This window comes from Sphaerodactylus townsendi, linkage group LG01 (genome assembly GCF_021028975.2).
Source record: "Sphaerodactylus townsendi isolate TG3544 linkage group LG01, MPM_Stown_v2.3, whole genome shotgun sequence".
Classification (NCBI taxonomy): domain Eukaryota; kingdom Metazoa; phylum Chordata; class Lepidosauria; order Squamata; family Sphaerodactylidae; genus Sphaerodactylus; species Sphaerodactylus townsendi.
In genome coordinates, this window is record NC_059425.1 from 75,522,690 (window position 1) to 75,538,040 (window position 15,351).

The 15,351-nt window shown below is 41.1% G+C and overlaps 1 protein-coding gene across 4 annotated transcripts in view; it reads right to left on the reverse strand.

Moving 5' to 3' along the window:
• LTBP1 (latent transforming growth factor beta binding protein 1) overlaps positions 1 to 14,846 on the reverse strand; it is a 270,959-nt gene extending 256,113 nt beyond the window's left edge. For all 4 annotated transcript variants that reach the window (XM_048484134.1, XM_048484124.1, XM_048484115.1 and 1 more), the window contains exon 1: positions 14,564 to 14,846. In XM_048484134.1, the coding sequence (XP_048340091.1) occupies positions 14,564 to 14,820 (257 nt within the window). In that variant the 5' untranslated portion in view covers positions 14,821 to 14,846. The remainder of the gene's footprint in view (positions 1 to 14,563) is intronic.
• Between the last annotated feature and the right edge of the window lie 505 nt (positions 14,847 to 15,351).

Genomic DNA, 15,351 nt, shown 5'->3' on the forward strand with positions numbered 1-15,351 from the left:
AGAGGCTGACCGCCATCGGCCCTGCAGCTCTCAGCATTGTCTGGAGTGATGGTTGCTGGTTAGGTGCCTGCAACAGAGCAGGTTAAAACTAAACCGCGCTCGAAGAGCGGAGATCCTCTGGCTGAGGCAGCGAAGAAGGAGGTCGAGGAGTTTCCAGCCGCCGGTGTGGGGAGGGGGGCCTCATTGGCACCGGCCCCCTCTGTCCGCAGCCTGGAGGGGTCCACCTGGATTAGGTATCTCTCTTTTAATGGAACCCAGGTGGCCCATACAACCCGGGCTGCGTTTTTCCATCTCCCGACAGGCCCGGCGGCTGGCCCCCTTCCTCTCCCAGAAGCTGACCTGGCCACTGTGATCGTCCATGCAGCGGTCACCTCAGGCTAGACTATTGTAATTAAACTCTCACAGCTGGCCTACCCTTGCGCCTGATCCGGAAGCTGAAGCTGGTCCCAGCATGCAGCAGCAGCGTCTGCTTACAGTGGTGCCTACCGTGACCACATCCAGCCTGTATTGCGCCAGCTACACTGGCTTCCAGTGGAATTCAGGATCATCCACAAGGTATGGGTATTAACCTTTAAAGGCGCTTGCGCGGCCTGGGGCCCTCGTACCCGCGCTTCGGGACACATGCCTTGCCCCATATGTCCCTGCCACGGCCTCTGCGTTCAGCAGAGAGGCCAATTTACTGATGGTCCCTGGCCCTCAATGATCTGACGGCTGGCTTCCACCCGAGCCAGGGCCTTCTGACCCTGGCTCCAGCCTGATGGAACACTCTCCCACCATCTGTGTCGGGCCCTGCGAGATCTTGGAGAAGTTCCGCAGGAGCCTATGCGGCCGAAGTATTCCACAGACTTTGGGGAAACCCGACGTTGATGGTGATAGCGCCCTTCCTGTGTTCTCCACTTTACCATCTTGGGAGCCTATAACATCTATACCGCCTTCTCTCGGGGAGGGGTCAACATCTACCTGATAGTTTATATTGGGCGTCATGTGACTTGCATGGAACGCTGTAATTTTTATGTAACTTATGTATTTATTGATTGATTGATTTTAAATGTAACTGATATTGCTGTATTGTTTATGACGCTTGTTGTCCACCGCCCAGAGCCCTTAGGGGATGGGGCGGTCTACAAATATAATAAATAAATAAATAAATAAATAAATAAATAAATAAATAAATAAATAAATAAAAGCCCAAAAATGTCCACTGATTGCAAGTGGGAGAATGCAAGCCGGGGGGGGGGGGGGGATGAAGCAAGAAAAAAATGTCACCAAAATGGGACGGACTCTACGGTCCTTTCCACAGGGACCTGGGCACAAACCAGGATACATAGGCGGGCCCCTGTGGCCATAGCTGATGCCTCTAGAGTTTGAGGGCTGGTCACCCTCTCCTGTGGAACTGCACAGAAGAGAAGGTAAAGTTTCAAAAAACTTCGGCCAAAAACAGCACCTGCTGCCCAGGCCCCTTAACACTGGCATGGCAGCAACCCGGAATAATTAAAAAGAGTCATGCATAAAGCAATTCTTGAATATCCCTGGTTCTGCCATTTAACCCGGGGCAGGGCTGATTTAGGGGCAGGAGTCGTACAAAGTTCCCACCCCAAACAGTTTTAATCCCAGCCCTGACCTGGCTTAAATGGCCCATGCGGAAAGGGCCTAACATTCAGAAGCTACCAAGAAAAACTTTCCACTGCAGAGTCACTTTTTTTCTGTACCTAGTTCTGTAATGAGTATGATGCTGCTTTTTAAGAGAAACTTTAGCTTTCTCCAGCCAAGAACGGGAACGCATTTTGTCTGTGGGAGGTGAAATGTGATAAAAGATGCATTCTCAGGGTGATTCTCTTGATAGGATAGAGATATATGACAAGGTCCCATGACACAAACTAATTAGTATTATTCTTGTCAGATGTTCTTTTCGATTGTAATACATAGGTCATAATAATATTTTGCTTAAACCCAGAAAACACAGTCATGATCATCTATGCATTGATTCACATCCCATTCTTCCAGAAGAAAAGTTCCAAATAAGTGTTCAAATAACTCATATGCACAATGAACAAAAATAGGTGATTCAGAAATGCACCGCCAAGAAATGACATCTTCCAAGGAACTCAAACAACCCTCTTTAAATTTTGGCAATCTGTAATATGAAAATAAATATAAAGGAAAAAGAAAAGAAAAGTTTGCCACCTACTGCCCAACAGCATAATAGTAAGAACCAGTACCATATTGCTCTTATATTTCGGAATCTCTATAAATTATTTCTCTCCCACTGAACATATAAATAAATATTGAATTTCCAGCATTGCTCTTCTCCTGATCTTTTCCCCCCCTGCTTCACCAGCAAAGGCATTCACGAACAGGAGAGCACTTTAATTCATAGATCCCCAAGAAACACTGCTAACTAAAATAGAATATCATATGATCAGTGTATAATAAATGTGATAGGATTACAATAAAGTTTATTATAGCATACAGGCAAACAAAGAATTCCTTTGAAAACGAGCCAACAATGTCAGTGTTCTATAAGTCTGCCCTCAAGTTGGATACTATGGATATAATAAAGCAATTTTTGAATTAGGCATATGCTTTTAAGAATAGAACACTACAATCAGAATTTCAGTTAGAGACATTTGAAAAAAACCGTGTGCTGAATTTAAATAATTGTAGGTAATAACATTATTAATACATTTATACCCGCAAAAATTTTTATTCACAATAAACTCATTAGTGTTCAAGACTTTTTTTTTTTTTGCCTTTTTAAAGTATCTAAAACCTAGTGTGTGAGTAAAGACTGTGAGTTATATAGGGTTTGATCCAAAGCTTGTTTTCTGATGGTGGAAAAAGATTTCCATCAACAGGGAAGAGAACAACCATTTTTGCCAAATCCCACTTTCCACTCTAGCTCCTGCATCATGTTCACTGCTGTTCCTGGGGTTCCTGACAACACTTCAATGGAGGCAGAAAGCTACAGTGGGATGCAGGGATAGTGAAAGAAAATTCAATTCTGTGACTTGCATTCAGACTAACATTTCTGTAGCCAAGGCCTACTGACTGTGGAGCACAATTGATTCTTTTCTCATCGTAGCCTGGGCAGACAGTCTTTGCAACTATGTCAGTCTGGATCCGAGACAAGACCATGAGGTGCAGTATTTTGAACCCAACTCATAGCAAAAAAGTGGGTGGGAGGCATTAGCTTCTTTTCCTTTTCAACTTTTGGCTTAGTAGCAATGAAGACTTGCTTTCATATCTGACATATTTCAATTACTGCACTGATCTAGGGAGCACCTCTTCCATCCTAGATTTCACATATTTGCTTTGCATTGCCAAAGAGGCAGTCCTGATGGTTAATGGAGAGCCACATGCTGTAGTAGTTAAGAGTGGTGGATTCTAATCAGCAGAACAAGGTGTGATTCCCCACTCCTCCAAATGAGCGGCGGACTCTTATCTGGGGAACCAGATTTGTTTCCCTGCTCCTACACATGAAGCCTGCTGGATGACCTCAAGCTAAACATAGATTTTTCAGAACTCTCTCAGCTCCACTTACTTCACAAGGTATCTGTTGTGGGAAGTGGAAGAGAAGGAGTTTGTAAGCTGCTTTGAGACTCCTTACAGGAGAAAATATGTAGTAATGGCAAAATTAATGAATTGTGTAAATAAAAGACCAATCAAAGAATTTGATGATAAATGAAAAGCACAGAATCTATATTATTCTTTAAAAAGATAAATTGAGAAAGAGGTTGTTAAAATGTACCTAAAGTATTAATATACTTATATTATATACTAAATATTGAAAAGGAGTCTAAAGGGAAGAAGACATATAAAATATTTAAATATATTATGAATAGATGATAATAATATGATTATCAATGTACAGTACAGTAAACCTTTATTAGGCATAAAATATAATCTCTACAAACAATAAAATCCTGTACATAAATACAAAAATAAAATCCAATATCCAAGTCATAATAAAACATTGTGTATACAGATCATCAGATATTTAGAATCAGACAATTAAGATCTTCATACATTTTGATAACGGCTCACGTTTGTTGCTATATTAATTCACGTATAGACCCGTGTATTTGGAAACTTGTATGAATACATGAGCTCAGGTTTTTGTATCATCTTTCGTTTATTACTTCTGTTAAAAAATTAGCAACCTTGGGAGTTGTTATAGGGGATAGATCATTTAATAAATAAGTTACTGCGTATGTCAAGGGAAGACTGGATTTTATTTTGAGAAGTGGAATAATATAGATACTACATAAAGTAGAATAGAACTGACAGTTTAAAAGAATATGCTGAATTGAATCCACCTCATTTAAGGGACATGAACAACCTATCTCTGAAATTGGTATGCCTTGGTATCTTCCTTCCATCACTTTAGAGGGGAAGGAATTAACCCTCGCCAGCATAAGTGCTCTGTGATGAAATGGATGATCAAGGCTGAAAAAATATTGAGCCATCTTACCATGAGAAAAAATTAATTTTAATGACTCAGGTGAACATATAGCTCAGGGGTCTTCAAACTATGGCCCTCCAGATGTTCATAGACTACAATTCCCATGAGCCCTACCACTTGGCCATGCTGGCAGGGGCTGATGGGAATTGTAGTTCATGAACATCTGGAGGGCCATAGTTTGAAGACCCCTGATATAGCTGGTTGTGAGGGCTGTAGACTATCAATGTTTAATATGTGAGAATGATTCTTAGAGCTGTATAATAGTGACCACCAATTAATTATTTTAATCTACTTTCTCTATTTTAATTTATAAATCAGATTCCTCATATATGGAATAAGGTGGTTTGTTAAACTATTATGATAAACATTATTTCATGTTTATTATTATATCATTCACTACTGTCAATAACAGTTATTATAATTAAGTCTCTATTGTTTATCAGATTATTGCGAATCATATCATATACACAATTTCTTTTCTTTTTTAGCTTTCCCATATAATTGTATCACTTTTTTGACTCTTTTCGTCTTCCTGTTCTGTTTCCATCTATAATGAAATATTTTATACTTGCGTATAAGCTGAGTTTTTCAGCCCTGTTTTAAGGCTGAAAAATGCCCCCTCAGTTTATACACGAGTCCTGATTACCAGCTGGCTCTTCAGGCCTCTGCCGAGGCTGGGGGCGTGGCCGGGCGACCTCCCTGAGGCTGCACAAGCCGCTTGTTGCTCCCTCCACCTCCCGGCTGGGTTTGAGGAAGCCCAGGCAGCCGGGAGGTGGAGGGAGCTCCTTATTTGGGCAATGGCATCATGGGGAGTCACTGCCCAAATAAGGAGCTCCCTCTGCCTCCTGGCTTCCCACCTTCAGCTTATACGTGAGTCAATACGTTTCCCCAGGTTTTGCTAGTAAAATCAGATGCCTCGGCTTATACACAAGTCGGCTTATACACGAGTTTATATGGTAGCTGTTGATTCAGGAACAATCATTTGCTCTTATGCAAGATTTGAAGGAAAACTGACTCCCCACAGCAACTTGAGAAAGGATTGTTTATTTACATTATTCATAGTCCGCCTTTCTCTATAAGACTCAAGGTAGACTATACAGAACGAGTCAGTATAATCCATAAAACGAGACAATCAATAAACGATGAAATAGGATTTGGGCTGTAGAACAAACCAGAAGTTAAAAAAAACCAGAACTGAAGCAAAGCATAGTTGTTAGCATGACATATGAAAGAGTTTGCAGAGGAACAAAGTGCCTACATCCATCCACTACATGAAACCATTTCACTGGACACACCACAGGTTAAACCTGGGACTTTCTTCACAGAAATTACCAAGGGCTGATTCTCACATAACTGCTCCTACTTACATGCAATAGTCACATGGTTTGACAGTTTTACTATGCACCTGCATCTGTGATTCTGTCATGGTAAAATAATCACAACAGTTCTCTATAACACATCAAGTTGCATCATGGATTAAATCAGTTCACATCATAGAAACACAAAAAAGTCAAATAATACAATTCTATAATCATTCCTTATTGGATGGAGATACTTTAGGTTTGCATAACTGGCTCCCAGTGGAATTCCGGATCGTCTTCAAGGTGTTGGTGTTAACCTTTAAGGCCCTCAGCGGCTTGGGGCCTTCATACCTGCGGTGCGGTAAAGGCCCCATATATGTCCTAAATAGGCCTCTTCGTTCTGCCGAGGCCAATTTGCTGGTAGTCTTCTGTCTCTCATCGATCTGACTGTAACTCTACCCGGGCCAGGGCAGCTGCAACCCTGGCCCCGTCCTGGTGGAATGCTTTTTCCATCTGCTGTCCGGGCCCTGCGGGACCTTGGTGAGTTCCGCAGGGCCTGTAAGACCGAGTTATTCCACCGGGCCTTTAGGGATGCCAGCCGAAGGCTGCCTGCCACCCCTGGAGCCCCCACGACAGTTTTACCATCTTGGCATTGCCTGATAAATGATACCATCCATTTTTTGGGCAATGCTTGAAGCCCCTCCTGGCCTTTTTGGTTTGACCATCTGTGCATGCCTCTGGGCATGTATTTTTATTTGTAATTTTTGGAATTGCTGCTATAATGTATTTTAATGAATTTTAATGTTTTATTGTTATATTGTATTTATGAGACCTTATATTGTATTTGTTTTATGTCTCATTGTACACCGCCCAGAGCCCTTCGGGGGTTGGGCGGTCTATTAAGTCTAATAAAATAATAATAATAATAATAATAACCGGTTCAAACCTATTCTACAGCCGACCCCTTTCCCATTCATAGTCTGTAAGTGTATTTCATTCATTTATTCAGAACATATTTATGCCTCCTCTTCCAAGGCAGTTTACAAAAACAAACATTAAAATACATCAATTAAAAAACAGCATTAGAAATAACTAGTCCAGCATACAAACATAAGCCATAAAAGCAGACAGCCTAAAATAACAGTTTACAGTCAAAAACAGTGTTAACAAAAATCAACCCCTTAATTAAAATTCTGATTGGAGACCAAGGGTTGCTTGTGGAAGTCTACTGAAAGACCTAAACAGAAACAGCATAAAATAAATGAACAAAGAGAATACCACTCCCTCCTAGCTTCAAACACCTGAGAATAAGTAAACAAGTCACCAGAGATATTCTTCATGAATTGCTTGCTCAGTGTGTACATTCAGTGCTGTTTTGTTTACAGTAACTTTTACTGCTTCCCCCAAGGAGTCAATTTCCTCTGATTGTGTTACTCTTTGATAACAGCACCTAACAGGCAGATACTTTTTAAATAGTAAAATGAAACTGTAAAAACACAGAGGGTGATTAACAGTCCCAGAGGCACAATTCATTCTATTAAAAATGATTCAATTACTTCTGACAGTGTCCAGCCAACTCCTTATCTTTGCCCTTAGTTGTTTAGATTTTTAAATGCTGAGGAACTGTATTTTTTTTTCAAAAAAGATAACTAAATCATTTTTGTTTTTATTCTTCATCATATTTGTATACTTTATACATTTTCCCCTACAGACGCTTGCTTCTCTGACATTTCTATACAATTTTAGCTTTGTAATAGTTACAAAAAATCTCTGAAGAGACCAAAACTATTTAGGGAAACAATATGATTTAATTCTTGCCTATAACAGCAACTGTTCTGTCCACAACACAAAGTTCTCTGCATTGTGTAAAGTCAGATTAGCTGGCACAAGGGGTAAGGTGCTCATCTCACAACAAAGCCAAATTGGCTTTTGAAAGGCAAGTTAAATTCTTCTTTGTTATTTGTTTCAGCAAAAAAGTAGAGTTGTTATTTGAGATCTCTTTTTCAGTTGCATATGGCTATCTGATGTGATTTGTTAAATTATTTACTTTTCAGTGTACAAATCTTAGTTGTTACTCAAATCTCATGCTGTCCAAAGAACACTCTCCTGGGAGTAAGCTCCACTGAATGAAATGGGACTTACTCCTCAGCACATCTGCCCATAATTTCTCCTTAATATGCTATATTTTATCTGGATGTTTTTGAGAGCATTTGTATATTGTAAGCCTCCCTAAAGGTTTTTCTGAGACATGTAGCAAGACATAGATTTCCTAAACAACTACATAAAATATAGCAAGTAAATACTGCAGAGCAAATGATATTTCATTACTTCCTAAAGACAATATACAATGCATATGAAAAAGAGCACTCTTTAAGAAACCAATATATTTTAAATCCATCTACAAGGGAAAACTTATGATAATTCCATGTAGCTGTATTCATGCAGATCTCCAAGCGGATTTGGTATTGTTTGGTGAAGACATAAGTAAATTGTGATGACCTATAGGAGGATCTGTCTAAATTTGGTGAATGAGCAACATGGCAAATGAAGTTTCATTTTAGTGCAACATCTGTAGGTTCTCACCTGTGAAAGGTCCTTCTCCTCTGAGCGTTGGAGGACATCTTTCTAGGTAATTCCCAACATTGACCTGGGAGGCAGGAACTAGATCTTTTGTTTTCCTGTGGGAGTTACCCAGAATTCCTGGGATTTCCAATAGCTGTACTCCTATTGGTAAATTTATACTTTGTCAACTGAAGGACAATGTCACTCTAAGGTATAAACAATTAGGATAGAACATACATGAACAGAATCAACAGGAAACATGTGGTCGTTCTCCTTCTGACCTGGAGGATATCTTTTTGGGATCTCCCAGAGCTGTCCTAAGAACTACAGGGTAGGTCATTGTTAGTCTCCAATGCATACTGCCGAACACAGCATTGAAAAGTAGCATTGAAATGGAGTTGAACTTATCAGTCTTGTAATGTCAAAGGAAGGTGGATACAGATGATCATATCCCGGTAGATACTTTACAGTTTTATTCCATAGAAGCATTTCTTGCCATTGCCACATTGGCAGTGGCCCTTTGCACCATGTGTACGGTAACACCAAGATGCAGTTCCTATGGCATTTGCTGATGATCAATACTGTGACTTTCATTCTGTGTAGAGACCAAGGCCCCTTCCGCACACGCAAAATAATGTGTTTTCAAACCACTTTCACCATTGTTTGCAAGTGGATTTTGCTATTCCACACAGCTTCAAAGAGCACTGAAAGCAGTTTGAAAGAGCATTATTCTGCATGTGCGGAATGAGCCCAAGACAAATGAAACTTTGGTCTTCCTGAAGTCATGAAATCTAATCAGGTATACTTTCTGCACATCCAGCCTATGCCATACCACCTCCCTGGGAGGCTACGGGTTCAGCCAAAAGGTAGTCAGGCAAATTTTTAGCTGCCGATGGAACCTGGTAATAACCTTTGGTTGAAATAAGGGATGAGGATGGAGAAATCACAGCGTAGGGTTGATGGACAATGCACTCAATTCCAAAAACCTCCTAGTGGAGGTCACCGTGATCAGGAGCACCACCTGCATTCTTAGAGTTTTTAAAGAAATGTCCCTCACTGGTTCAAATGGGGGCCTCGCCAGGAGATTGAGAATGGTGTTCAACTGCCATATCACAAACTGGTGTTATCTGCAGAGACAGTCCTTTGAGGAATTGGAACATGTGAGGATGGGCAAATAGCAATATGCTCTCCAAGGTTGGAACAATTTATGTTATCGCCATGATCTGTGTCCTTAATGTGGATGATTGCAGACCATAATCCACTCCATCCCAAAGAAACTGTAGAACAGAGGCCAAACTGAGCGACGTGTGGTTTACCTCTTTGCGTCTATACCCATGGCCAAAAACCTTCAGAGTACAATAATAAATTATGATGGTAGACTTTTTTGTTGCAGTAGACTCACTCCTCCCTCATGATCAAGTTAGCAAGGTGAGAGGGAGAGTTAAAGAACAAGAGTCTGGGGTGGGGTATTACCCGTCTGCTGGTCATCATCTGCTGACTCTGATCAGACCACTGGTGAAGTCCCGAAGGAAGCTTTCCTACCAACAGCATTCAGATCTTCCGCAGGTCAAAAGGAAACTGGCCACAGCACTGCAGACCCTCTGGCACTATTTTGACTTTATGCCACATTTTGGCATGCTTTGGAGCACAAGAGGATGGCATCAATCCGTGCTTTTGCCGAGGTGCAGTCTGTACGGTGCAGCCTGTATCTGGGATGTGCCCACCTGGTTCACATCGCCTGTGGTTTCAGATGTTGCCTGAAGGTCTTCTTCATCTTCTGACAAAAGCTTTCCTCTCTGCCTTCCCTTTCATTTCCATCACAACTCTTAGAAATGGCTCCAAGGAGGCAACAAATCAGCCTAATGTTGGCTGAGTCCTCATCTACGCCACAATCAAACCAGAAGTGGCAGAATTGGAGCGAGAAAAACTAAGGAAAGGGTCACAGGGGCAACGAATAAAAAGGAGGATAAGTTAAGGAGCAGCAGTGGCGTAGTGGCTAAGAGCAGTGGCTAAGAGCAGGTGCACTCTGATCTGGAGGAACCGGGTTTGATTCCCAGCTCTGCTGTTTGAGCTGTGGAGGCTTATCTGGGGAACTAGATTAGCCTGTGCACTCCCACACATGCCAGCTGGGTGACCTTGGGCTAGTCACAACTTCTCAGAGCTCTCTCAGCCCCACCCACCTCACAGGGTGTTTGTTGTGAGGGGGGAAGGGCAAGGAGATTGTAAGCCCCTTTGAGTCTCCTGCAGGAGAGAAAGGGGGGATATAAATCCAAACTCCTCCTCCTCCTCCTCCTCCTCCTTCATAAAGTTAATAGTAGGAAAAAACTAAAAAAACAGTAAGAAAATAAGATAGACTGTAGCACAGGCAATGAGCTACTGCTCTCCCTTAAGGTAGGAAAAAAAACTGAGGAATTCTGGGTAACTCCCACAGGAAACAGGAAACCAAAAGACCTAGTTCCTGCCTCCTAGGTCAATTGTGGGAATTACTAAAAAAAGATGCCCTCCAGGTCAGAGGGAGAAGGTGATATTCAACCTGACGTGGATAGCCCAGGCTAGCCCAGTCTTGTCAGATCTTGGAAGTTAAGCCAGATCAGGTCTGGTTAGTATACCATGAAGAAAGTTCAGAGTTGCAGTTCACAGGAAGGCAATGGCAAACCAGCTTTGAATGTCTCCTGCCTTGAAAACCCTATGGTGCCTCCCTAAGCTGGCTGTGATTGATGGCCACTACAAAGCCCTAACTTTAAATACATGCTGATGGGGTCTGAACTGGCTGAGACCACAGATGAATTAGATTTTAGGAATACAGTGGATACAGTGGATAGGTTCATAAAAATGCCAACTGAGTATGTGGAAACAGTATAAAAAACAAAGTCAGTGTTGAGGATTATAAGAAAGAGATTAACAATAAAATAACCAACATTTAATGCTTATACAGAGCTGTGATGCACCCTTATTTGGAACACTGCATACAGTTTTGGACATTATATCTCAAAAAAGGTATTACAGAACTTGAAAAAGTACAGAAAGAATAATTAAGCCGTTTCCAAACATTCTTCCTATGAGGAAGTACTAAAAAGTCTGGCTTTTTCAGTTCAGCAAAAAAGACAATTTAGAGGAGGATAACAGAAATATGAATGGGCAGAGGAAAGTGGCCCTCTCCCATTTATTCTACTTCCTTTATATCCTGCCTTTCTCTCCAATGGGGACCCAAACCAGCTTATACTGTTCTTCTTTCCTCCATTTTATCTTCACAATAGCCCTGTGAGAATAGGCTGAGAATGTGTGACTGGCCCAAGGTTTCTCAGCAAGCTTCCACAGCAGAGTAAGGATTTGAATATGACTTTTCCAGATCCTAGTCCAACCCTTTAACCACTAAACCCCCAGGGGATACCCAATGAAGCTGATGGGCAAAAGGTTCAGGATTGACAGAAGAAAATGCTTCTTTACTCATCAAATAATTAAACTGTAGAACTCAATGCCAGTAAACTAGCTGATGACCACAAACACAGATGGCTTTAAAGGGGGTTGGACAGAATTATTTTCTTGACAACTGGAAAGTCCACCCTGAATAGTTTCACTGTCGTTCTCGGAGGGTGGTGACCCTCCTCAGTTATTCACAGCCCTGTTGCCCAAGTCATAACAAAGTTTTCTATACATGGGCATGGATTAGGAAGAGGAATCCAGACACTTTACTGGAACTGAGCAATGAATGTGAAACATGAGGTGATCCTGGTAAGTCTTCTGTTAAGAGTAGAGGAGGCAGTCCAATAGGAGGCAGTCCAATTAGTGAAATTTTGCCATGAAATTTTCCTACATTTGAAGTACATCATAAATATAGTATAAAGCCTGCTTACTATTATAATTCTATTAATTATCCATTATGCCAAAAAATAATTCAATATACTTAAATTCATATTTAAGTATATCTCCTCACTGCCTTTCCTTTCATTTCCACCACAACTCATAGAAATGGCTCCAAGGAGGCAACAAATCAGCCTAATGTTGGCTGAGTCCTCACCTATGCCACAGCCAAACCAGAAGTGGCAGGATTGGAGCGAGAAAAACAAAGGAAAGGGTCACAGGGGCAACAAATAAAAAGGAGGATAATATGAGCAGATATTTATACTAGTCAAATGTTGGAAAACTCTTGCAAAAAAGAAAAGATACTAAAGCTATTCCATAGCTCAGCCACTTGTTAGATAAAGTTTGAGGATAAGGCGTCAATGTGACAGTAATGCTGTATATTCTCTGCATCCACGTACGCATCCTTCTTCTGTCTCCTAGTTTCTACTCTCAAAAAAGGTCAAGAATTTAGGACAGGAAGTATTACTGGTTTAATTATATAAAACCAGAAAACAAACTTTTATTAGTTTTATTTATTTGTGCAATTTCGCAAACCCAGCCATCAATTGGGCCACACAGTATACACAAAACCTATACACACAGACCGGTATCTACATAAAAACTCCAACCACCACCCACAACAAAAAAGGGGTATAATCAAAACTTTGACAGATCATGCAAAACTAATTTGTGAACCTCACCTCCTCCCTGATGAAATAAATAATCTAGACTGGACTCTGCAAGCTAATGGCTACTTCACAACAGAAATCAGAAGAGCTTTAAGACCAAGAGAAGCCCAGAGGACTGAGGAGAAACAGCCCCCTCCCCCGGAACAATATTTCTACCATAACTCAAGGGAATCACAGATCAAATAGGGAAACTGATGAAAAAACTTAACCTACAAACCATCTTCAAACCTACCCCAAAAATACAGCAGATGCTACACTCAGTAAAGGACAAGAGAGACCCCCTCACTTCTGCAGGAGTTTAACTCATACCCTGCAGCTGTGGAAAGGTCTACATTGGAACTGCAAAACGCATCATTCAGACACATATTAAGGAGAACAAAAGACACTGTCACCTTAACCATCCTGAAAAATCTGCAGTAGCAGAACATTCTCTAAACAAAACTGGACATAACATTCTATTTGAAAACAGCGAAATTCAGGGCTGGGGAATAGGTTACTATGTCAGACTACACAGGGAGGCCACTGAAATCCATAAACACCAAGAAAACTTCAACAAGAAGGAAGAGACTCTGAGAATTAACAAAACTTGGCTACCAGTAATTAAAAACACCAGAATCAAAGGCCAAGGACATGCAGGATTCATGGACAATGGACTCTGCCCAGACATAGGGTTTGCATTCACTAAGACTGTTGCTGCTGCAGGGAATGCAAATGTGAATCACTCCCTGGACTGAAAAACCCCACCCACAACATAATACCATCAACCACACCTTTACATAGCAAGTTCTACCCATACACTTACTGATTGGTTCCCCACCCTGGAACATGGACAATATATACCCCACTAAAACATTCCCTTCTCACTGGACACAGTGTGTAACAGACTTCCCTCAGCGATACACCTCTGAAGATGCCAGCCACAGATGCAGGTGAAACGTTAGGAACAAGACCACGGCCACACATCCCAGAAAGCTCACAACAACCAGTTGATTTCGACTGTGAGAGCCTTCAACAATACATAAAATTTGTCTGGTGGAAGCGTATAGAAAATGTGCCCCCCACCTCAGTTAATGGAATTTGGTACAGGTACCACCACTGATCCTCAAACCCCAAGTACTAAGCTTTGGCTGGGCAATCTATTTCCCCCATCCCATTGTACCAAAAGGCCACGTGACATTCCATCTCTTATAGAAATGTTCTTATGCTTATTTTCACTGTCTCTTGAATTGAACACCTGCTGTAGCGTGGTTCCAGGTCTCTGTGACTGCAAGGTTTTGGGTTTATTTGGACACTCTTATTCCCTGAAATTGGCTTCTGGAGAATCATAGAATCATAGAGTTAGAAGATCTACCAGACTATGGCCACACAGTCAGGAAAACCCACAACAACCTACAGTTTACTGTTCATAAACATGGCACTAATTGTGAGAAATCCATTTTCACTGCTTACTGCAGTACTAACACCACCTTTAACACTGGAAAAGAATGAAGAGAGTTCCTAGATCTAAATAGAGACAAAAGATCTCAAAGAAAAAGTTAAATCCTACACTGAGTTACTCTAGTCTAAGCAAACTGATGTCAGTTGTCTTAGATTCAAGTAATTCTACACAGGATTACACAGTAAGTTTCCAAATATAAACAAAATACAATAGTATACTCAGAAAAAAGATCTTTTTTTTCTGATCAAGGCAAAGGAAAAATACTTACTGTGACTGCATTTGCTGTGGCAATCCACCAGAGGGTTTCTGCTTGAGGGTAAAAGTCATCTGAGCCATGGGATTGACCTTTTGTTGGATCTGCACCTTCTTTGAGTAGGTCTGCTGAGCAGAGCGCTGGGGAATAGGCCATGATGGAATCACAGGACCTGGTTCCCCAGTGGATTTGGTTTCTTGTTTTGTAGTATCCTCACAAGTGCTACCTTTTGTCCCTGGCTTACATACACAGAGCTGTGGTCGAAGGCACATCCCGCCATTTTGACATGGTGGTGAACAATTAGCTAAGGGGAAAAAATATTAAAAAATAATGAATGGAACAATTAAAATTTCTCCATAATACAAACCAACCATTACAGGATTTTCAGGCAAAATGTATCCCTTAACATTAAATTATGAGGTTAAATGGTAAACAGATATTAACTGATTGTAGTTAGGCTGCTGATACTGATGTGGAGATTCACTAGTCTATACTACATGCATAGTCTGCAGGTTCATGGTCCTAAATCATGCTCTGCATACTGGCTTACATACACATTCATGACCCATTGTGACAAATTAAGTACTTTCATGGGGTAAAAAGCTATACCATAAACGCAAAGTCTCCATTTAGAAAAGTACAGGTATTCTTCAATAGATGAAGTACGCCAAGTTTTGATTTCTGCAGGAAATACACAGAGAAGGCAGTTTCTCTGTTTCAGCTGCCTGGTCTTTATACTAACAGAAAATAACAAAGCCTCCCTTCATGAATTACACCATACTTCTATATTTAAACAGTATCAC